The sequence below is a fragment of the Echinops telfairi genome, unplaced genomic scaffold (genome assembly GCF_000313985.2).
Source record: "Echinops telfairi isolate 266 unplaced genomic scaffold, ASM31398v2 ScPeMD7_9;HRSCAF=40, whole genome shotgun sequence".
NCBI classification, from domain to species: domain Eukaryota; kingdom Metazoa; phylum Chordata; class Mammalia; order Afrosoricida; family Tenrecidae; genus Echinops; species Echinops telfairi.
In genome coordinates, this window is record NW_022103906.1 from 98,412,339 (window position 1) to 98,434,459 (window position 22,121).

Below are 22,121 nucleotides of genomic sequence, written 5' to 3' on the forward strand. Positions count from 1 at the left end.
ACACAAAAATCCTCACAGCGGATCCAAAGGCAACACACCATGACAGAGGAAATGTGGAAGCTGTCTGTCCAGCATTCCCTTTGTCTTGGACCCACCATCAAGACCTATGGAAGCTGCAGCTCAGAAATCAAACTTCACACTGCACCGAGCAAATCCTGCAAGCAGCAAAAGACCTCTGGTGACGTGTGAAGACGCCACGGCGGTGCCGCTTTGAGGGCTGAGGCGCACCCAATCCAAGCCGCCGAGTCTTCAGTCACCTCCAGCGCAGCGGACACTGGACAAGGGACACAGAAGACCGAGGAACGCTGATGAAAGTAACGAATGGGCCACAGAGAAATGAACGCAGCACCCTGGGGAGAGGGCAGTCCGAAGGACCCTGGGACGAGGATGGAGAGGCTGGCCCTTGGGTGCTTTGGGCATGTTCCCAGGAAGGACAGGATGCTCAGTGAGGCAGGGGGTCAACAAAGAGGACGACGCTCAACGAGATGGACTGCAAAGGTTATAAAAAATGGGCTCAAACTTGGCACCAACTGGGAGGACGGCATAGGACCGGGTAGTTTTGTTTGGGTTTTGGGGACACAGGCTCGCTATGACTTTGACAGCACCAAATAAACAACGTGGTTCGGGCGGCCCCTGGTTGCAAACTGGTCCACATGCTCGGCTGTTAACCAAAAGCTTGAGAGGTTCGGATTCATCCAGAAATGCTTCAGAAACGAGTCTGGGGGACAGGGACAATCCGCCATTGAAAACCCTGTGAAGCGCAGTTCTATACTGACACACTGGGGCCCAGGCAGAAGGAACTAGACAGTAACTGGAAGAGGAGGCAGTTCGTTCAATACCCAAGCACAGGGTCTTCACAACGATAAAGGCATGCCTCCGCTCAGCGGGGCGCATCAGGCAAAAGTGTGCTTCCAGAGGAGACGTGGAGGCTGGGAATGTTAAACCTGGGAAAGCCAAGGAGCACTCTGAGTGCAGACAGAGGCCGGGCACAAGCTTTCCGTCTAGGAGCCCCTCAGCCTCCATGGTTTCTCCCAGAGCATAGCAATGAAAGGGTCCACGCCGGCCAAAGATTGTGAAGGGCATGCAACGTATGCGTTCTCACTCATCAAAATAGGAAGTAATTGGAAGTCTCCATTGTAAAAGGTTACCGAGCTCATGCCCATAAAAGGTCAACTATTTCACTCTTCCACACGAGGTCTGTTGCTACCCAACTAATCAGTTTGGGCAAAATAAAGGAGGGGGAAAAAAAGGAAATCCTAGAATAGCATCTTAGAATCTATCAGCAAGGAAGCAGCTCACTTCCTAAATTGCCTCCCGTAAGGCTACAAGGATAGGAACTGAAGCAGCACTGTGCACATTCCTCACAAAGTCAGGGCTGTGACTCCCTGTGGAATAATCCCTCGGATAGTCTACAAACCAGGGTCCCATCCCCCTGCCACTGCCTAGGGCTGTCCCCCCAGCTCGGAGCTCTGCGTTTAACCTAGGATGAATCACACAGCACTTCTTCCTGGGCTGCTTGACTCCAACTGCTTTAAACTCACAAGGCCATCAGAGATGGGTTACGAATTCCAAATCAGTTTCATTCAGATGGCCATCTGTGCTCAACAGCCCACTGACCAGCCAAAAGGTGGTGGGGAAATGCACCGTGCATTGCTGCTGCTGTTGATAGGTCCCAACTCACACAGACCCGTGCACCACCGAATGAAACGCTGCCCGGTCCTGGGCCCTCCTCACTGTTGCAGGCAGTCCATCCCGCTCGTCGGGGGTCCTCCTCTTCCTGGTCGACCTTCTCCCTTTCCAAGCACGATGTCCTTCTCCAGACTACACGCTCCTGATAGCGCCCAAAGGGCAGAGGGCAAGGTCTCACTGTTCTTGCTTCCTCCTTCCACCACGGACTTGTTTGGTCTGCTCCATATTCTTCGCCAGCACCATACCGCAACGCAGCGAGTCTGTTTGCTTTCCCGTGGTCAGTGCCCAACGTTCACATGCACTTGAAGCTGTCTGCTCTTGTAAAGACTTAGTCTCTGGGACCCTCTTTCAGCATCACTGTGAGTTAAAATGGACTGGACGTTGTGGGGTTGGTCAGCAAATCTAGCTCCCTTCATTAAGTGCCTGGAGGTAGCCCACTCTGCAAGTGAGCCTCTGACCGGAGGGCATGTAGCTTCCTCCCCACCAGTGAGCTGGAAAGGCCGCCCCTCTGCTGCTGTGCTTCTCAGGGTCTCAGCAGCCCTCTGCCACCCAGACAAAGGTGCATTACAGTCCAGGGACCTCAGGGACCAAAGGACATGTCCCACTCCTGGTTTTCCCTTTTTACTGAGGGTGAGACCCCTCCCCCTGCTCCTGCTTCTGTGATGACTCAGTTTATTCCCAGCAGGAGGCAAAACGAGTCAATCGCCATGTCAGAGCTCATGCACCCTCACCCTCTCTGTAGGACTTCCACACAGCCACTGGGTGGGCATTACCAAGATGGCCAAAGAGTCACATCTAGTGGTTCCCTGCACAGCACCCGGTTAAGACAGCAATGGGGGCAGTGTCTCAACGTTTCTGTTACCACTACTTTCTGTCTTAGCACCCCCAACCCCAAAACACACACAGAGCCACGCTAATGACCCAAAACTATTTTACATCTTGATTCATGTGCTTGGGACAAAGCTGGGGCTTTCGACTGCCATCAACAGTTACCATCTGGGAAACCACAGGGGCTGCTATGAGTGGCACAGACCCGAGGCCAGACCCGAGTGTGGACTTTGGATTCACGTGCTTATCATCTATCTCCCTTATCACAGAACTCAAGGACCAGAGCTTCAAGGAGTGCCTGGCACATAGCAGGAGCTCATCTGTGCATGGAATCAATGTGGTGCTTACAACTTTTCAAGAGCTTCCCAACCCGTTTAGAATAAAAGGTAACACCTAGCCCAGGGCCAGAGAGACAGCACACACTCAGCAAAAGTGTGCCTGAGGAAGGAGGAAAGAAAGCCAGCCCGTTAACACTCATGAGTGGGTGCATGCCGGGGAAGAAGACACGGCTGTGCCGTCAGTGCCTGATTGCGAACACACATGGAAGGAGCCCCGGGGGTGCAGGTTAGCGCTCAGCGGCCACTCGAAAGGTCAGTGACTGGAACCCATCAATTGGTCTGCTGGAGAAAGACCCCCGCAGGGCCACATGGAGTTGTACCCACAAGATCAGCAGTTCACACCAACCAGTAGCCGCACAGGGGAAAGATGAGGCCGTTGACTCCCGAAATGACTGGAAGTCTCGGCCATCCGGAGGGGACCATTCTACTCTGTCGTCAGAATCTACCTGATGGCCATGAGCTCTACAGGGCCGCTGTGGGTCAGAATCTACCTGATGCCACAAGGACAAACATATGGTGGAAGCTTTGTGGCACAGGGTGAGGCGCTCAGCTACTCAACCACAGGGTGGCAGCTTGCACCACCCACCCAGCAGCCCTCTCACGTGGGGTAGCTAAGGACGGGAACTGATGTGGCACCCACGTCAGTGGATGATCCACGGTGAAGCTGAGCCTTGAGCGAGCCCTGAGTAAGTGAAGCTTCTCGTTCTAGTCTGCATACCACTGTCGCATCCTTTACTGGTCACCAGCATTTGCTTCATGGGGCGAAACACGATCTTTATTTGATGCAGCGCCACAGAACCATCCCATTTCTTTCTCTTTTTTTTCTTCAAAATCATCGTATCAGGAGCTAACACAGCCTATATTCCGCAGTTCAATCACCTCCGGCAGTACTGTACAACTGCTACCACAATCAGTTTCAAAACATTCTCTTCCTTCCTGAACTCCTTGACACCAGCTCCCTTTTTACCTCCCCCCGCCCCCGTACCCCTCAGAAACCCTTATTCTACTTGTTGTCCCTATAAGCTCATCAATCTTGGGTTTCATCTACGAAAAACATATTATCAATGATTCGAGAATATATTCAAAATATGATAAACCTCCATATGGAGAAAAAAAAGCACCCAGAAAATGTCAAAAATCAGATCAAGCCCAAAGTGTATCAGAGGGGGATCAAGTGACAAAGTCTTAACCATTCCAGTCAGGTTGATACACTTTGATCTCCTACAGTCATCTCTCCCACACTCTCTGCTTGGTAACCCGGTTTTTCTCATCCCTCCATTACGGTTAGAAGGAAATCACCAGAGGCATATTTCCTGTATAGACCTTGCAAATTATCGTGGGCTTCCACGGTCACCAACAGCCTTCTGCGAACCAGACGCTCACAATCCAAGCTCTCACTTCTTTTGAACAAACGAGAGAGAACACACGAGACAGCACTGGTCTGCTCTTGCAGAACACAAGCCGGCACTCAAGGGTTCCAGAGCTTGTGGGAAAATGACTGACTAGACCGTGGGATTCTCCCACTTTATAACGCCCTATGTCGTGTTTGACAACTGCTACAGACTAGGTGCGCATCCCATGCCCCCTAATATCTGCTGGAATCATAATCCCAATACCTGTGGCTGTAATCCCATTTGGGAACAAGGCTTCCTTTGTTATATTAATAAGGACAGATCAACATAGTGTGTGTCTTAAACTGAATGGCTTCAGAGATCTAAGGAGCAGATGTGAGAGAGAGAGAGAGAGAGAGAGAGAGAGGTGCCTCAATGGGGAAATCAGAGGCCACATGGAGGTGACCAGGGAACTAAGGACCACGGAGCCGCTGAGGCTGAGACAAGTATCTTTGTCCAGGGTCCGCAGAGAACCTTCCCCTGGAGGCAGACGTGGATTCGCAGCCTGCGCTTCCCTTTTCTGGAAACCCGGGCGAGCGTACAGTGTGTCTGTTGGAGCAGCAGGAAGGAATGACGACAGTAATGACTACATGCTTTCACAGTCGCAGCTTTATTTTTCAGTTGAGATATAATTCTCCTGCCACGACATTCACCCTTTTCAAGTATAAAAGCAGGGTCTTTTGCTTTATTCTCAAACTGTGGAACCATTACCACCATCTAATTTCAGAAGACTCTTATCACCCCAAAAGAAACCTCTGCACACATTAGCAGTCACTCCCCACCCCCTCCTCTCTGCAGCCTTGGCAACCACGCTGATGTGCTTCCTGTCCCTATGGAGCTGCCTATTCTGAGACTTCCACAGACATGAAATCACTCAGCCCATGGTCCTCTGTGCTCAACTCCTTCCCCTCAGCATAACCCTTTTAAGATTGAGCCTTAGTGTGCGATGTGTACTGGAACTTCATTTGGTGAGTGGGGGTGCTGCAGACTTCCCTTAATACTCTAGCTCTACCAGAAATATCCATGAAGGGAAAAACATTTAAAATGAGATCAAAGGAAAGAAAGAAAACTTACTTGCATTGGGCATGAAAATACTTGATCAGATTCTGAAGTAAATCCACTCCCTTTTTTATCTTAATTTCATTGACCTTCAGCAGGTACTGTTAAAAACAGAAAAGGAAAGTACCGTCACAGGAAGAAGCAGAACAAGAAGTCCCGAGGGCAGAGTCACCTCTTGTACTCCTCTGACGCCTGTAACAGGAGTGCCACTCACGGGGATGCTTCATCACGTTGCTGAATGCCACCGCTAGAGTGCTGCTCTTACCTGGTGCTACATGAATGATGATGTCAGGTTCGTACATGCTTACGTGCCAAGAACTCCTAGCAAAAGGGCACTTTATCTTAACCTACTAGCCAAGATGTCCCCTCCAGTTGCACAGCAGAATAGGATTAATTGGAATGACTGGGATGGAGAAAGAGCGGCTAGGAGAGGAATGGGGCAGGCTGACAGCTGCTAGGTCTCCTGAACATTCTAGAGCAGTGGTTCTCAACCTTGCTCTTGCTGCGAACCTCTAATAAGTTCCTCATGTGGTGGGGACCCCTAACCCTAACATTATGTTCATTGCTACTGTTATGAATCGTCATGTAAATATCTGATATGCAGGATGTATTTTCATTGCTACAAATTGAACATAAAGAAAGCATAGGGATAAATCACAAAAACAATATGGAATCATATATTGTGAAATATTTATTTCTAATGACAAATTAATGAAATTTTGTCTTGAAGCATGGTGTGGCATGGGTAATAGTCTTTACACCAGGTACTCATATGTGGGCATATCTGCATGTGGGCGGACCCGCCTGGAGACGGATAGAGGAGTAGTGTCTAGGTTTCTAAGGCCAATGGAAATGTTTTCCAATGGTCTTAGGCAACCCCTGTGAGAGACCCACAGGTTGAGCACCACTGTTCTGAATATTCCCATTCGCACACTTCGGCCCCTGTTATCCTTTCTTTCAGCAAGACACCGTCTAGAACATGAACTGCCAATCCTCTGTGGTTGAGGCTCTGCCACCAGGTCTCTAAGACAGGCAGGTAAATCTCTCATCTCTACATGCCTTTTAAAGCAAAGGTGCTAAAGCTGAATTTTGCGTTGCAATGAATGAGAATGATTTTTACTTGGATAATTCATTGATGAAGCATCAGGAAGCCTTGGGGAATTTACAGAACCAGCATGTGAGCACCCTTACCCAGCCCGGTGGTTAGCGCTCAGCTGCTGACTGAGGCAGAACAGAAGTCTGCTTCCGTCTGGTGTCCATTCCAGCCTTGGGAATTCTGAGGCTTCCCAGGAAGCCCTGTACTCTCCCACATCAATACAAGTCTAATCCAGCTCAGTGGCACAGGGTCTGTGCCCTCTGACCGTACTTACAGGAACTCGCTCTACGGAAGTAATTGTGCAGGTGTACCAGAAGGGACCGAACAGAAACTGCACTGCAGTCCTGCTTACAAAGCTGGGGAAGGGCAATGGTCCACAAGTAATGTACGTGTGTGAGAGTCTGTGTGTAAGAAAGAGAGAGACACACACATACACACACACACACTCTCTCTGGAGCACGCCCTAACAATGTAAGAACATGGTACCTTAAAAACAATGGATCAGAGGTGCTCGGACCATGTAAGATGCCTACGTCATCCCAGTGAGGAAACCTCTAGAAAACATCTGTAGAGAATGATCCTTTTTGTGCCCATCATTTTTATATACGTATGTACACACGGGGACATGGCCAAGGTGTTCAGCAGAAATTTAAGGTGGCTTTAAATTTTGTTTTCATATTTTTTGGCATTGATTTTCTCCAACAAAAACTGGAGTCATAGCCACTTCTGTAAGCCTTCAAACAGCAAGGAGGGCGTCACAGGCCTGGCAAAGCCGACGGGAGGAAAGAGGAAGGCCCTTAGGGACACAGTGGCTGCCACCCGGGCTCCCAGCTAAGAACAATTGTGAGGGTGCCGGCCGGCGGTGCTTTGTTCTGTGGGCCCTGGGTCACTGGGTCGGAACTGACTCCAGGGCTCCAAACAACAGCCGCCGCGGCAACAACAAAAAGCAAGCCAGGCCCTCTCCTCCCTTCTCCGTCCGCTCAGCGGAGACTGTGCACCCTGCTCAGCACGAGGGCTCACACTGAGAAGGAAAGCCTGGAAACTGCTGCGAGACCAGACCTGGGACGCGTTTCAGCCCCAACACGGCAGCAAGCATTTGCCAAACCTCAAAACAGCAGTTTGAGGGGCAGGTGAAGCAACTTTAAATGGACTTTACCTGATCCCATCTAGTTCTCTTTCAGATGTTATACAAGGAAGCTCCCAAAATGCCTAAACTTGTATTTCTTCTGCAAACTTCTCGAAGCCCCTTCTATTCTCAGGCAACTGCTTTTCTTCCTTGTGGGAAACCCTTTACAGCTCCTATCTGCTTGGCTAACTTCTCTGTCCTTCACAGTGGCCTACACCACAAGCGGCCGGTAACCACAGGCCAGCCGCTGGTACCCAATAGGAGCTCCACAGGAGAAAGACGAGGCGGTCTACTCCTGTCAAGATTCAAGTTTTGGATATCCATAGTTCTACTATGTCCTAGACCCAGCGGTTCTCAACCTGTGGGTCGCGACCCCTTTGGGGGGTATCGAACAACCCTTTCACATGGTCGCCCAATTCATAACAGTAGCAAAATTACAGTGATGAAGTAGCAACGAAATTAATTTTACGGTTGGGGTCACCACCACATGTGGAACCGTATGCAAGGGCCGCAGTGAGAGGAAGCTGAGAACCGCTGTCCTTGCGGCTGCTCTGAGTCGGAGTGAGAGGAAGGTGAGAACCGCTGTCCTTGCGGCTGCTCTGAGTCGGAACCGACACAACGGCAGTGACTTTTTGGAGCTGCAGTCTGCAGGACAACTTGGCATCGATGCCCCTTCCCTGGTGCCCCAGCCAACTCCCAGTGAAGCACCTCCGCTTCCCCTGCCATTATCTGTGTGCCCATCTGAGTTCTCCCTAGAGCCAGCTCTGCAGAGGCAGGGACCCTGCTGAAGAGGTTGCAGACTGGGGACCCTACCATCACCTGGTGATTGGCTCAAGGGCATCGCTACAGGATGTTTGTAACAACATACACTCTTTTAGCGGCCCACACAGTCCATTCACCTCCGCCCAGAAAAGGCAAAGAAACCAGCGGGATGCAATGGCAGCACTGGGGGGTGGGGCTCCGTGGTCCTCACTTCCAGACTCTGCTGACAGCATACTGGTTGCACTTCCAAATTCGGTCACATTTTAAACAAGCAGTCTTGCAGAGTTTTGGGTAAATGGGGTTCTTACTGGCCAAGCGGAGAGCACAGGCTAAATAGATAGACTACGCTTCTCAAATTCATTATGTGCAAAACACATTTGATGTCACTTTGACCCCATTAGATAAAAACAGCATCTTGTGCTTGAATCAGGCACCAAGACAGAGGTAAGTCTCCAAAACAAAGTAAAATGGAGCTGGCAGGTATATGGCATCTGTTCCAAAGACGGTGTGTATAAAAATACCCATCCTCCGATCTATAGTAATACATTTGAGTTTGGTTGATTTTCTATATATGAGAGTAAGTAAAAAAATCATTGCTACTAGGTGTCCAGTTCATTAAGGCATCGCTGAGTCCAAACAAAAGCTGTTTGAGCCTGTCTCTGCCCTCGGTGGGCAGCTGAAGACCTATTCTCCCTGTCAACGCTTGCTCAGGCTCGGAGGGGTCTTACAAGAAAAGGTCTAATCAAAACAGGGGCTGCCAAGGGGATCTGCAGGACCAGTGAAAGTCAAGGCAGAGGTCAGCTCAGAAGGTTCGAGCAACTGTTCCCTTGGGATCTCAAAGGGGTCAACTTGATAGGGTTTCCTTAGGCCACCACCGGGCACTCACAAGAACTCTCCGTGAAGACCTTAAGGAAATCGGAAGCTGCTTTGGTGAGAAAAGGCCAGCAGAGTAATGCTGAGGATTTTCCCCATCACAATAGCAGACCTGCTCGTTCTTTAAGGGCAGCACAGCTCATCCTAAGAGAGTTTCACTGGGAAACCTTATCCCATCTCGCCTCTTCAGACTTCTTTTTGCTCCTCCAAACTCACAGAGCACTTACAAGGCACGTGATCGGACGTGGCGTGATTGCAGGATTCCTTGGGGGAACGGTTAGGGACATGGAAACACTGCCTTCAGAATGTAAAGGCCTAAATCAGGGGTCCGCAAACTTGTTAAACAGGGGGCCAGTTCATTGTCCCTGAGACCAGTTGGAGGGCCGGGCTATAGTTTAAAGAAAAAAACTATGAACAAATTCCTATGCACACTGCACATATCTTATTCTGAAGTAAAAAAACAAAAGGGGATAAAACACCTGGCGGGCCGGATAAATGTCCGTGGCGGGCCGTAGTTTGAGGACCCCTGGCCTAGAGAGAAGACACTGAGAAACGACAGCTTCCCGTTTTGGTATTCTGTCTACTAAAGGTTTCTGTGGTGTTGGAGCACTAAGACTCCTCGGCACTTAACTCAAAGCACATGCAGAGTAGCGAAACAAAGGCAAAAGTCAAAAAACAGCAAGACAGGAGATGTAAACCCAACCACATCGGTAGCAACATTAAATATGACTAGCTCAAACAATCTAATCAAGAGGTAGACATACTGGATTAACAAACCAACCAACACAACACGATCCCACTCTGCAGCTTCCAGAAGACACACGCTAGATTCCAAGATACAATGAAAGTAAAAGGATGAGAAGTTGTTCATTGAGCCAACAGTGAAGCTGGGGTGACTGCACTAAAATCAGACAAAATAAGGCTTTAAATTTTCCTGAGCCCAACCCTGTACCCTGGGGCAGACTCTCTTCCTCTGGCCACCTAGGAGGTTTTTGTTTGAACACTAACTCTATCCCTAACACATGTGTTTATAAAGGCTCAGCTCCCGTTGCAGTGTACGAGCAGGTAAGCAGAGATTCCAGAACCAAGAGCACTGCCCTGTGCATTCGCTTTGCTGCTGGTCCCTCAGAGGGAACCCTGAGCTGGGTGAAGCCAGTTTCAGCACCCGTGGTTGTCACCTATTCTGGTGTCAATGTAAGGATTAAGAGTGTAGGGGTGGAGTCTAGGATGTCAATCTGGAGATAGCCAATGAAATTTCTGGGGGCATGGTCTTCTCCTGAGGATTCTGGGAAATCTGGTACTTCCTCCTTGGAGGTGGAAGACACCTCTCTCTCTCTGATACTCCCTGGGAGGCATTGCAGAAGACAAGCCACATGGACCCAAGCAGACCTCAGAAGCCGGAGAAGCCACAGAGAGACCCCTGCCAGCACTGAGATGCTTACAACACCACTGGACCCAAAGGCTTTCTACCCACTGGCTTGTGATCATCCTGCATTTGGCTTCATTGCATGTGTTTCCTGAGTCTGAAGAGGACTTTATAGATTGGTATGGGGCATATTGGCTAATGTCGGACTTATGGACTTGATCTGGACTGGGCTGGGATGTTTCCATAATGCTCAATTCCTCTTGTATATAATCTCTTTCTTGTACACGTGTGGCCATGGTTTGTTGCTCTAGTCTACCGAGACTCACACAGCATCTGTCACAAAAACGAAGTTTTGCACATTAAAAACTAAGTTTGCATTGCAGAGAGAGGGAACACACCTTCCATCAAGGGAAGGTGCTTCTTTTCTGGCTTCACAAACAGATCCCAGCACCCCCACCCCACTCCCCAGGCAATGTCAAAGCTGGGAGCAGAGGCATTCATGATTTGGATCATCTCTGCTAATTTTCTATGACTGTGGCAGAAATAGGTTCTGTGAGGGTTGTCTGCAAAGCAGAGGAAGCACCCAGGGGTACTTGGGCTTTTGACCTTGACAGTAACCCCCACAACTGAGCAGATGAAATCTGGGTGGGGACATTTCCAAAAGACAGGTGGTGCTTCCCATGATGAGACCTCACACAAACAGAGAGAACCACGCGGACTGGAGTCTCTTGGGCTGGGTTTTCCGCTGCTGGCTTCACTCCCGTCCCCAGCCCCAGCTCAAATCGCCTTCGGGCTGAGTCCTTACGCTCCAGTGAGTGGAGGAAGGCTGAAAAGTGGCAAAATGGAATTAGAATGAAATTTCCCCATAAGCACTTTGAAGAGCCCTCACCTGTGCTCTTCAGAAAAGCTGCTCCTGATGTCTTTGTTGCTCTATTTTTAATAATAATAGTAATAACCCTCAATGTTAGGCTCACCTAATCCCCTTCTCCACAAGAGTGACTCCCTGAGTAAACACAGTGTTGGTGTGGGAGACAAGTCAAGGTCAGAAGACAAGCGCTCACTGCCGCTTACCTTCCATCACCCCGGCCGCACTCCGTGCAGGGGACAGCAGCTGGCAGCAGCCCTGCCACCTGGGCGCCTTCGGCCTCTTACCTCGCACATCTGCAGCTGGAAGAAGCGCCGCTCCTTCTCCATCTCCTCGGCAATCTCGGCCCCGCTGACTTCCGTGCGGATCATCCCGTGCAGCTTGGCGTGCTCCTTTTTCTCCTTCTCTACTTTGGTTCTAAGCGTGAAGAGAGCACAGATCAATCAAGATCTCGGCACAGTGCTGCGGACCGGCCGGCTCAGGAGCCGTCCTGCAGTCCATCTGCTGCGATACATGCTCCCCCCCTGCATGTTGAGGCATTTTGAGGCAGGGCAGCCTTTTAAGAAAACCATATCGTCATAAACTCAGAAACACTGGTCTTTCTACTACTTCCAACAAAACACTTCCCCAGCGCTGTATCTGTGCCAATGTCTTAGCCAGCCGTGTTCCCGGGGCCAGAGGAGGCAGTGGGCCTTAATGAGTGCTTTCAGCAATAACGTTTTATGAGTCTGTCTGCCCTTTGAACAGTCTGAAGGGAATTGGCTGGCCAGTCACTGTCCCCTTACTAATTCCCTCCCTCCTCATCCTTGTCCCCTATTCTCCTTTCTGCCTTTCCTCCCTGGCCCTCCTCGCACTGGGAAGCTGTGCCTGGACCCAGGACAGTCCCCATCACGGGGGGGACACAGCAGCCCCCTGCCTTGTTTGAACGCCATTTCCCACTTCGAACCACGGGAGTAAGTCGACAATTCAGGGTCGATAGTGATCAAAGCATGAAAATGCCAAGAAAAAGACCCACAAAATCTTGAGTGATAACAAGGGGCGTAGCGACCCAGCATGTTTGTTCTGGAGACGAGAGGGCTCAGCCAAACAACAGAACACACACGCACACAAGGGCTGCCCTTGAGAAGGGGAGTTGACCTTTCTGCGGGGCCTCCAGGCAGACCCGAGCAGACCCAAGGCAGTGTGTTCCTAAAAGTTGTTCAACGTTCCAGAGGCTTCTCTTTCATGGGGAGGGGATGTTTACAGAGGCAAGAAATGCCGTTTCGAAGGACTGTTTCTTTAGCTTGGAGCACAGTGCTGGGCAGAGTGGGTTCTCAGCGATCATAACGAGCAAGTGAGCAAACTGCAAAGGAGCAGCCGGCCATCTGGTAGGGGTGTTAGTAAAGGATTCACGCATCAGGAGGATGGAGGGCCAGTGAGATCCTGGGGAATGTAACTATCTAACTTCAAGGTTCCCCTGGCCCCATCTCACAGGGACCCAGTCCAGACCGGGGTAATCCCCTTAATAATCAGGTATGGCACCGTGGGGCAGGGATTTTAAAGGCGTCTTGAGCATTAGTTATGTACACGGGCCTCTTGGGATACAGGAATCTCACACATTCATGGATGAAAAACTACTCCCTTTATTTACGCTAGAGTCACTCCACGTTTTAAAGTGGGGTGCTCCCCCACTCTTGAACTCTGGGACTTTGCAAGTATATCTTCCTTGGCCCTATGTGTCTCGTCTTACAGAACTGGATCTCATTCCTGATTCCGCACTTTACCCAGATCTACATGGGACCTTTACGGGCAATCTCCTTCCGTGAGCTCTAAGCCTGGGGTACAGCGGTGCACAGTCACTCGCCCGGGGCCCTTGGGGTAGTGCTGGTCAGGAAACCACTTCCTAGCTCTAGGTCAGTTCTTCCTGTAAGGTAGTCGAGAGGCACCAAAAACCAAATCAGTCGAATTAGAACAAACAGGCTTTGTTAGGGAGAAAAACTCCAGCCTGGGCGAAGTCCCACAGTCCACAACGTCCGGGCTAGGGGAGTCGCACTGCAGGCTGCAGGCCTGCTGCTTATATGGACAGGTATCTCCGGATTTCTGGAATGTAAGGTGTCTTCCTGGTTCCCGGTGTATTTGTGCTGGGTGCAGAATGGTGGGCAAGAACAAAGCAGGCACTGAGTCAAACGGGTCGTGCTGGGTGCAGAGTGGAGGGTCGAGAGCAAAGTGGGCACTGAGCCAAACAGGCCATGCCGGTGCCGGGTGCAGAGCGGCGGGTCAAGAACAAAGCGGGCCATTAGCCAGCTCTGGTCAGCTCCACAGGTGTGTGTGGGAGATTCAAGGCCACTTGCTGCTAGTTGTTTCAGCTAGCTCTGGTCAGCTCTGCATGGGTGGGGGAGACTCAAGGTCACTTGTTGCTAGAAGCCAGCCTGGTATTGATCCGGCCATACACTTCCCTGCTTCTTGGCCAGGAGCAAATCACCGTGTACTGGTTTCCCACCTATCAGTGGTGACCATGCTCCTACTAGATCAAGGAAGGTAAAGGTGGAGAGGTAGTAGGTTCTGCCCCTCTCTCGGCTGGACGACCTTCAAGCTGCTCTGGTGTAACACTGCCTGTGATAGAACACGAATGTAGACCGCTAAAGAAGTTCCAGAACTCAGGAAAACAAGTACCTTCAAGTGTGGAAACTTAAGATTTCATGAATGGAAGGATTATCAAAGGTTTGGTATTACACTTGGTTTGATCCTTGAGATCCTTCACAACTAAAACTGCGATTCAAGCTGGTTATGGGGGGTGTCCCTAACAGGTAACTACTTCTATTTACAAATGAAATGACTCCCTCAACAGCTCTCATTCTGCCAACTGGCTTCCGAAAAGAGTTCCTATTTCAGACACTCCCGCCCCACTCAGGAAGCTCTACACGATCAGCCTGTGCACAGTGAGTATTAAGTAAACACGAGGCATGTAGAAATACACTTCTTCTCAAGTATTTAAAATGAATGGAAACCAGGGCTTCCACGGATGCAAGCTCCATTCTCAGAACACGAAACAACGACAAGCAGAAATGTGAGAAACACCATGCAGACTCAGCAGCCGCAGCCATGTCTTCAGTGGGCACGCCGGTCCGTGTCCATGGATCAACTAACCCATTCTTTCCGTTCTCTTCCAGCAGATGGAGCAATCGAGTCCGAATGAAGGAGACTAGGGCTCCAACAATCGCCCTCTTCTCTCCTAAAGCCCAGGGGCCCCACATTGCAGAGAAGCACAGACACAACGCTCAAAGATGGCTTTCACCTAGCATCAGAAGGTACCGGCCAAAAACCATGCTGCTGCCCCAAACAGGGACAAGCTAAGGGACGTACTTAACAAAGGAAAGAAGGAAAGCTACGCCTTATGGGAGAAACTGGCCTGAGCTTTCTTTGGCCACTTTTCCCGAAAAAAACATTCTCTCCTTACTCTGAGCTAATGGAGACAGACAAGGGAAGGCTGTTTGGGGTCAGTGAGGTAACGCATCTGGTGGATGGCTGGCTCTCGGAGCATTCGGCACCAGCACAGCAGCATGCCTGTTGATAAATACTCTCTTGGATTGTGGGTTACTTAGACACTATCTAAAAGAAATAAATAAAAGCTGGATCAAAAACTGAGATTGTAAATGATCTATATTCATTTTTAAAAAATGAAAGTACTCACATTTTTGTTTCATAATCTTTCCAAGCTTTATCAAAAGGTTTTTTTAAATCCTGTAAACAGAGAAGTAATAAATTAAACATCACTAGCCTTCTATGCAAGATAAACTTCTTATCCCTGGACTAGTCCTGAGAGCAACATTAATATCTGTAATAAATGACGTTTGCGATCTTTTGAAGAATGAAGAACTTAGCACAGGATTTGGGTCACACTGCTGGTTGGCATTTTCTTTTCTTTCTCTTTCTTTAAATACTTACTATACTCCAAAGGCATATGAAAGTGGAGAACCACACAATGTGTCCACTACCCAGTTACAAAAACGACTCATCTTGTTTTAACTCTCTTCTCTGCCCTTGTTTTAACCCTCTTCTCTACCCTAGGATTATTCTGAAATTAAATCCAGCACACTGTTAACATTTAATGTACAAATATCTCAGTGTATCTATCTTTCTAAAAGAAAGGGGCTCAGACTCGTCCTGCCAACATATAACCCTGATTTGGGTCCAAAAACACGACCCCGAAAGTGGCCACGTCACACCTACACTGCTCTGTCTGGTTCCTAAGATCTCAGACTTTTTGAAAAGGCCCAGCCTGGAAAATCGCTAGAAATGCCAGCCCAAAGATCTCCCCCTGTTTATGTTCCGCCCAACAGGATCCTTTTAGAAGACAACGGCCATGTTCTTTTTCTTGTATTTAATTTCTTTGCTCTCACCTGATCTTATGACAAGCCTAAGCTTCAGAGCCTGGCACAGAAGGCTCTCGAAGAACTGGGCCCACCCCACCTCCTAAGCCTCACCTGCTCCCATGGATTCCTCTCCATATGCACGTCCTCAAGCTATACCCGAAGCCTGACACGCTAGTGTCCACTCCTGCTTCCACACATTTGCTGTGTTTCTCCCTCTACCCAGAATGCCCTCCTCCTGTTCTTTCCCCACTAATTCAGCTGGCACGTCCTTCAGGGGCCCCACTACTCTTCAGTATCTCAGCAGCTCCCTGGGCATTATCTTCTTCTAGTGCACCCGATAAAGGCGCTCAGGGGCTTCTCTTTGGATTGTCCAGGGTGGGCATCCAGACATGGCCAGTCTGAGGCAGCCCTAGGCTGCAATCACATGCAGACCCCGCTAAAGGGCTCAGATGCGATCCCCTTCAGGGCTCCCATCTGTGGGTGCCCATGCGATGCTGAAAAAGCAACATACTGCTAAGCGCATTGCAGCCCCACCCCCCCCCACACCCCGCCCCTTGTCATTGGCAGACTGTGGAGTCACCATTAACAAACTGCAGTGTTTGAGGTAGTAAGCCACTTCCTAAACAAAAAACATCCTTTGGAGGACAGAAAATCGGAGGTCAGTTCATGCCTTCTGGATGCACGTTTTCCCACCAGGAAACTCTTATCTCGGCAAAAATCATTCTTTTGCTGGTGGTAAACCAGTGAGTCATCAGCTCGAAAACCACCCGCAGATGACGAATCCAAGGAAAATGAGACAGCAGAAAGCCCTCCTGCCCATTTGCATAGACTGATAGAGGCTACTTGCCATGGAACGCTAATATGACTGTGATTCTACATTGGATTAAAAGTTCAATGGTAAGGATGTGAAATATCATACCCCCTTGACTCCTTTCAGGTCTCCCTTCAGCAAACTGTCCAAAGGGAAGGAGATGATGTTGTTCATATTCTGAATCTGAAAGGCAAACACACACAGCAAGAATGTTCTTATTCCGTTTCCTTTTCCTTTACAGTCAGGATAGTCAGGGTGCTGGAGAGAACATTTGATAATCATTAACCTTCGCACTTAAAAGCACGCCCTGTACCAGTACGCTGGCAGTCACTCTTAAATTCTTTGAAACAATTTTATCTTCTAGACAACTATATGACTAATGAAAAGTCAAGCTCTGTTTATTTTCCACAATAAAAACAACCTCCCATGACGAAGCAATGATGTTTACTAACGAAAATACAGCCATTTGCCATGAAGAAACACTATTTCCAATGAGTAATAAAAGAATCGCTTTACAGAGACTGGAAGGAAAGAAAACACTCACATCCTACTGTCCATCACTGTTCCACCCAATGTGCTGAAGCAATGTTTTTGGTCAATTTCTCTCCAGTCCAACCCTCCAAAGACACCCTCATGCTCTTCTCCCTGGAACAATCCCCATGAGCTGGGAAACTAAAGGAAATGCAGATCTAGCGGTGCTTCTCTCTTGTGTGAATGCATGGGGAGCAAAGTGAGTGAGAATGAAATAAAGAGTGTGTGTGTGTATGTGGGGAGGGGGGAAGACAGAGATTTAACTGAGAAAGCGAGGCCATGAGTCCTGGTACTCCTACCCTGCTCCTTTAAGAAAGAAGGGAAGAGGCTGGTCCCTACAAATTGTCACCATGGATGAAATAGAGCAGAAGCAGGAGGGATGCTCATCATAGTAATCAAACTCTACTGATAAAGACAGCACTCACGGCTAGCAGGGCACCCCAAACGGCGGTTCACGCGTGAGCAAAACAAAGGTACAAGGATCAGTTAGCACACAGCCTTCAGTATAGATTCTGTGTTCTGAACCCCACATGGTTCCCTCCCCGACTGCAAAATCAGCTTAAGGCCCACTTCTCGATCTTCCACACTCAGACCACCCCTAAAGTCAACACGCGAGGAGCCCTGGGGGCGTGCTTAAAGGACGAGCTGGACTGGCTAACCGTAAGGTCTCTGCAGAAGGATGAGACCATCTGTTCGAGAGATTTAGGGCCTGGGAACTCTATGACTGCTATGAGATTGCTAAGAGTTGGAACTGACTCACGGCAGTGTGTTTGGTTTGGGTTTTTTGAGGGTCATGTGCGATATGTTCCACTTGTTACATGTACTTAGACGACAGGCTAGGACTTTGAAACCCTCTACCTTTGGGGCAGGATAATTACCATGAAATAAAACTCCCCAACCAAACTCCTCACTGCCATCAGGTTGGTTCCGACTCATAGTGGCCCTATAGGGCAAGGCAGGGCTGCCCCCGTGAGTTTCCAGGATGGTAACCTTTTACAGGAGCAGAAAGTCCCGTCTTTCTCCTGTGGAGCTTCTGGTGATTTCAAACAGCTGACCTTGTGGTTAGCAGCCCAACTCAAAGATCACGACACCATCAGAGCTCCTTACTGCCTTGAATAGGAAGGTAAAATATAGGCACACATTTTAAGGCAAAATGGGACATGGATCCAAGTACTATCTTACTCTTGTCATTAGGTGCCTTTGAGTTGAATCTGACCGATAGCAACCATGTGCACAATGGAAACACTACACGGCCCTGTGCCGATCTCATAATCGTTCCTATGCCTGAGCCCATTGATGCGGTCACTCTGTTAATCCATCTCGTCAAGGGAGGGCTGCCTTCCTCTTTACCAAACATGTCCTTCTCCAGGGACTGGTCTCTCCTGACAATAGGTCCAAAGTGTGCAAGACAAAGTCTCGCCATCCTCGCCGCTAAGGAGCTCTGGCCTTACTTCTTCCAAGACAGATGAGTCTGTCCTGTGTGCAGTCCATGGTACTTTCAATATTCTTCTCCGGGACCACAATTCAAACGCAACCATTCTTCTACAGTCTTCCTTATTCAGGGTCTGAGTTTCACATGCAAATGAAGACGATGGAGAACAGCATGGCTTGGGGTCAGGCACACCTTAGTCCTCATAGCACCCTTGCTCTTCAATACTCTAAAGAGGTGCTGTGCAGCTGTAGCAGATTTACTTGATGAAATGAATCTCTAGAAGTCGACTGCTGCTTCCGAGAGCACTGAATGCAGATCAAAGACAGACAAAATCCTTCAATTTTTTTTCTCCACTTATCATGATGTGACCTTTTGGTCCAGTTGTAAGGATTCTGGTCTTCCTCACTGAGTTGTAATCCATACTGAAGGGTATAATCCTTAATCTTCAACAGCAGGTGCTTCAATTCCTCACTTTCAGTAAGCAAGGTTATGTCATCTGCATATTGCGGGTTGTTAATAAGCCTTCCTCCAATCCTGATGCTGCATGCTTCTTCATAGAATCCAGCTTCTCAGGTGACTTGTTCATCGTACAGATTGAACAAGTATGGTGAGAGGATACAACCCTGACACACACCTTTCCTAACTTTAAACCATGCAGTATTCCCTTGTTCTGTTTGCACCACTGCCTCTTGATCCATGTACAAGTTCCGACTGAGCTCAATGAAGTGTTCTCCAATTCCCATTCTTCTTGGTTAATCAGTTTATTATGGTGCACACAGTCAAATGCCTTTGCATAGTCAATGAGACACAAGGAAACATCTTTCTGATATTCTCTGCTTTGAGCCAAGATCCATCTGACATCAGAAATGATATTCCTTGTTCCACGTCCTCTTCTGAATCCAGCCTGAACTTCTAGCAGCTGTAACTGTTGTTGGATGATCTTAAACAAAAATTTACTTGTGTGCGATTATCAATGATATCTTTCTATAGTTTGAGCATTCTGTTGGGTCACCTTTCTTTGAATGAGCACAAATATAGATCCCTCCCAGGTCGCTGTCTCCGAATTTCCTGGCATAGACCAGTGAGTGCTTCCAGTGCTTCTTCAGCTCTCTAAACCATTTTAAACTACTTAAATTTCACGATAAGATTTACTTGGAAAATAATGTTAAGATATACAACAAAGCCCACACGAACAATCAATTCCGCCAAAGAAATGATCGAGCACTGACTGTCCTATCAGGAATGGCTTTAGTGGTAACTTCTGCCCTAGGTGAAACAGCTCAATACTCGTCATGTGCCGGGCCTTTCCCCAAGGTACGATGTAATTAATCCGGTATGACTTGTCAGGAATAGCCCCAAGTCTTTAAATTCTGAAAAGCTCAGTGTAAGGTGCGGTCTGCCGGGTGACGGGAAGGAATGCTGACAAACACAAGACCACACTGATGAGTACCCTAGACAGCGAGCACACCGGGGTTTCCGTGTGAAAACGCACCCGGACAAACAAGGACTGAGGCAGTCTTGGCCGCAGGGCCTCACCTCAGGGCCAACATTCCATCTACTTGCTCAGAACTCAGAACTCCCGGGGCACCCAAGTGTGGCCAAGCCGGTGAGCCACCCACACCCACACCCGTCTTCGCCTCCCCCAGGGCCTGCTCCGTCCTGCGGAGCAGACCTGCCTGCCCTCTGGGTCCTCTCGGACTCCTCTCCCCAGGGGTTCCTCAGGTCAGTGCATTCTACCTCTGTAGGCTCTTCTAGAAGCCCCCTTGCCTTGCTGCTGCAATGGCCCCGCCCCTCCTCACACAGGCCCAGGCGGTCTCCTTTCAGGACTAAGACAGCTGCGTCGCCTGGCTCCTTGCCAGCGGCTGTTTCCCAGCCTGCTGCTCGCACCCCTTCCAAAGCGAGGCCAGGTTTATCTGAGGTTCTCACCTGCCGGACTCGAACACCTGGAGGATCTGGCCCTACCTACAGGAGGCCCATTCATAAGAAACGCTTCTTTTAAAAATCAGTTTTACTAGCATTTAATCCACGTATCACACAATTCAATAGTTCAATCATGACAAGAAGAGTTGTACAATCATCACACTCAATTGTAGAACATGTTGTCCCCTCTCCCCATGGTTAAAATCACTTTTAAATTGAGTTATGTAATCACCATCAGTTCTACTGAGTGCTCCCTCCCTGTTCCCACATAGGTCTGCGTGGGTTCAAACCCCACTCCTGGTACCATAATGTGTTAGTCTAGGTTTGACGAGAGAAACATTCATGGACACTCATATGTGTGTAATAGATAACTTTATATCAGAGTAATTGTATATTTAAGAAAACATCCCAGCCCAGATCAAGTCCTTAAGTCCGATATTAGTCCATATATCCTATACCAGTCTATAATGTCCTCGTCAGACTCACGCAACACAAGCAGTGGTGCCAAATGCAAGAGGATCAAAGGCCAGTGGGTGGAAAGTCTTGTGGATCCAGTGGCGTGGAACCACCTCAGCGCTGGGGTGTCCAGCTCCAGGGCTCTGGTTCCATCAGGGGTCTCCATGTGGCTTGTCAGCAGGAAGGCAAGCAGAGTATCTGTGCGTATCTGGCCTCCAGTCAGCTATTTGCTTCTGTGGCGCCTCCAAATGAGGTCACCAAGCTGCGACCTGATTGACAGGCTAGACTCCACCCCTTCACAAGTTGACACCAGATTATGTAACTACCACACTCCCCAACCCCCTCACCCTACCTATCTACCCCCTGTCCCCCTATCTCCCCTATAAACCCCTGCATCAGTTCTTATCCCTAACTATGCCTCTATTCCTTCTGTGCTTCGAAAACTGGAAAACTCAACAGAAACAGTACGGAACAGAAAGAAAAAGTGGTTAAACATAAAATAACAACAATACGGAGATAAAAATAGTTGGTAAGAAAGAAAAAGTCACCATGAGCATCTCAAAAGCCAGGGAAGAAACTTTTGCTGTGGACAAGCAGTAATACTTGCACCTAGAAGCACCTTGTGGGAACCTATCTGCCAGTGGCTTCAGCAGGCCGCATGCTCTGCAGATGGGGTTTGGGCTCCCACTGTCGTCCACAGCTTGCTACAAAGTGGGGAAACGCTAATTTCTTATTCCTGCAGGCGAGGCCCTTCACAACCCCAGTCCCTGCCTCCTTTTCCTCTTCACACTCCTCCAAGTTAAAGCGTGGCTGTTTCTAGAGGCTGCGCTCTTGTTCATCATGTGCCTGCCCCACATCCCGCTGTTCAAAGGAAGCCATTCTGCATCAGGGCTCACCCTCTGATACCACCTCCTCCAGGAAGCACGTCTCCCCAGCAGGGAGTGACCTCTCCCTGGCCAAATAACTCCAATATCGACCCATCTATCACTTGCATTTCTTTCCTCCTTTCCACACCACAACCCCTGAGATAGTCAGTTTATGGTGCCAACCTGGCTGATAAACACATGTGGGGTTATTGAAGGGCAGAGGGATAAATGACTCGTGAGCCTCGCCTTCCTAGTTCTCGGGTCTCTTGCTTTCTGATGGTCGCACCAGGGTCCAGCTGCCTTAGCAGTTCCCTGCTTCAGCTGGCAAGGCTCACTTTCTGCAAGACATCCCCGAGGAGA

General features: G+C 49.1%; 1 protein-coding gene across 5 annotated transcripts in view; it reads right to left on the minus strand.

The window, feature by feature from the left end:
* Positions 1-22,121, minus strand: part of ASAP2 (ArfGAP with SH3 domain, ankyrin repeat and PH domain 2) — a 141,907-nt gene that overhangs the window by 63,955 nt on the left and 55,831 nt on the right. For all 5 annotated transcript variants that reach the window (XM_045286633.1, XM_045286631.1, XM_045286632.1 and 2 more), the window contains exons 3-6: positions 16,665-16,739; positions 15,064-15,113; positions 11,681-11,810; positions 5,321-5,406 (exon numbers count right to left, since the gene is read on the minus strand). In XM_045286633.1, coding sequence (XP_045142568.1) covers positions 5,321-5,406; positions 11,681-11,810; positions 15,064-15,113; positions 16,665-16,739 — 341 coding nt within the window. The remainder of the gene's footprint in view (positions 1-5,320; positions 5,407-11,680; positions 11,811-15,063; positions 15,114-16,664; positions 16,740-22,121) is intronic.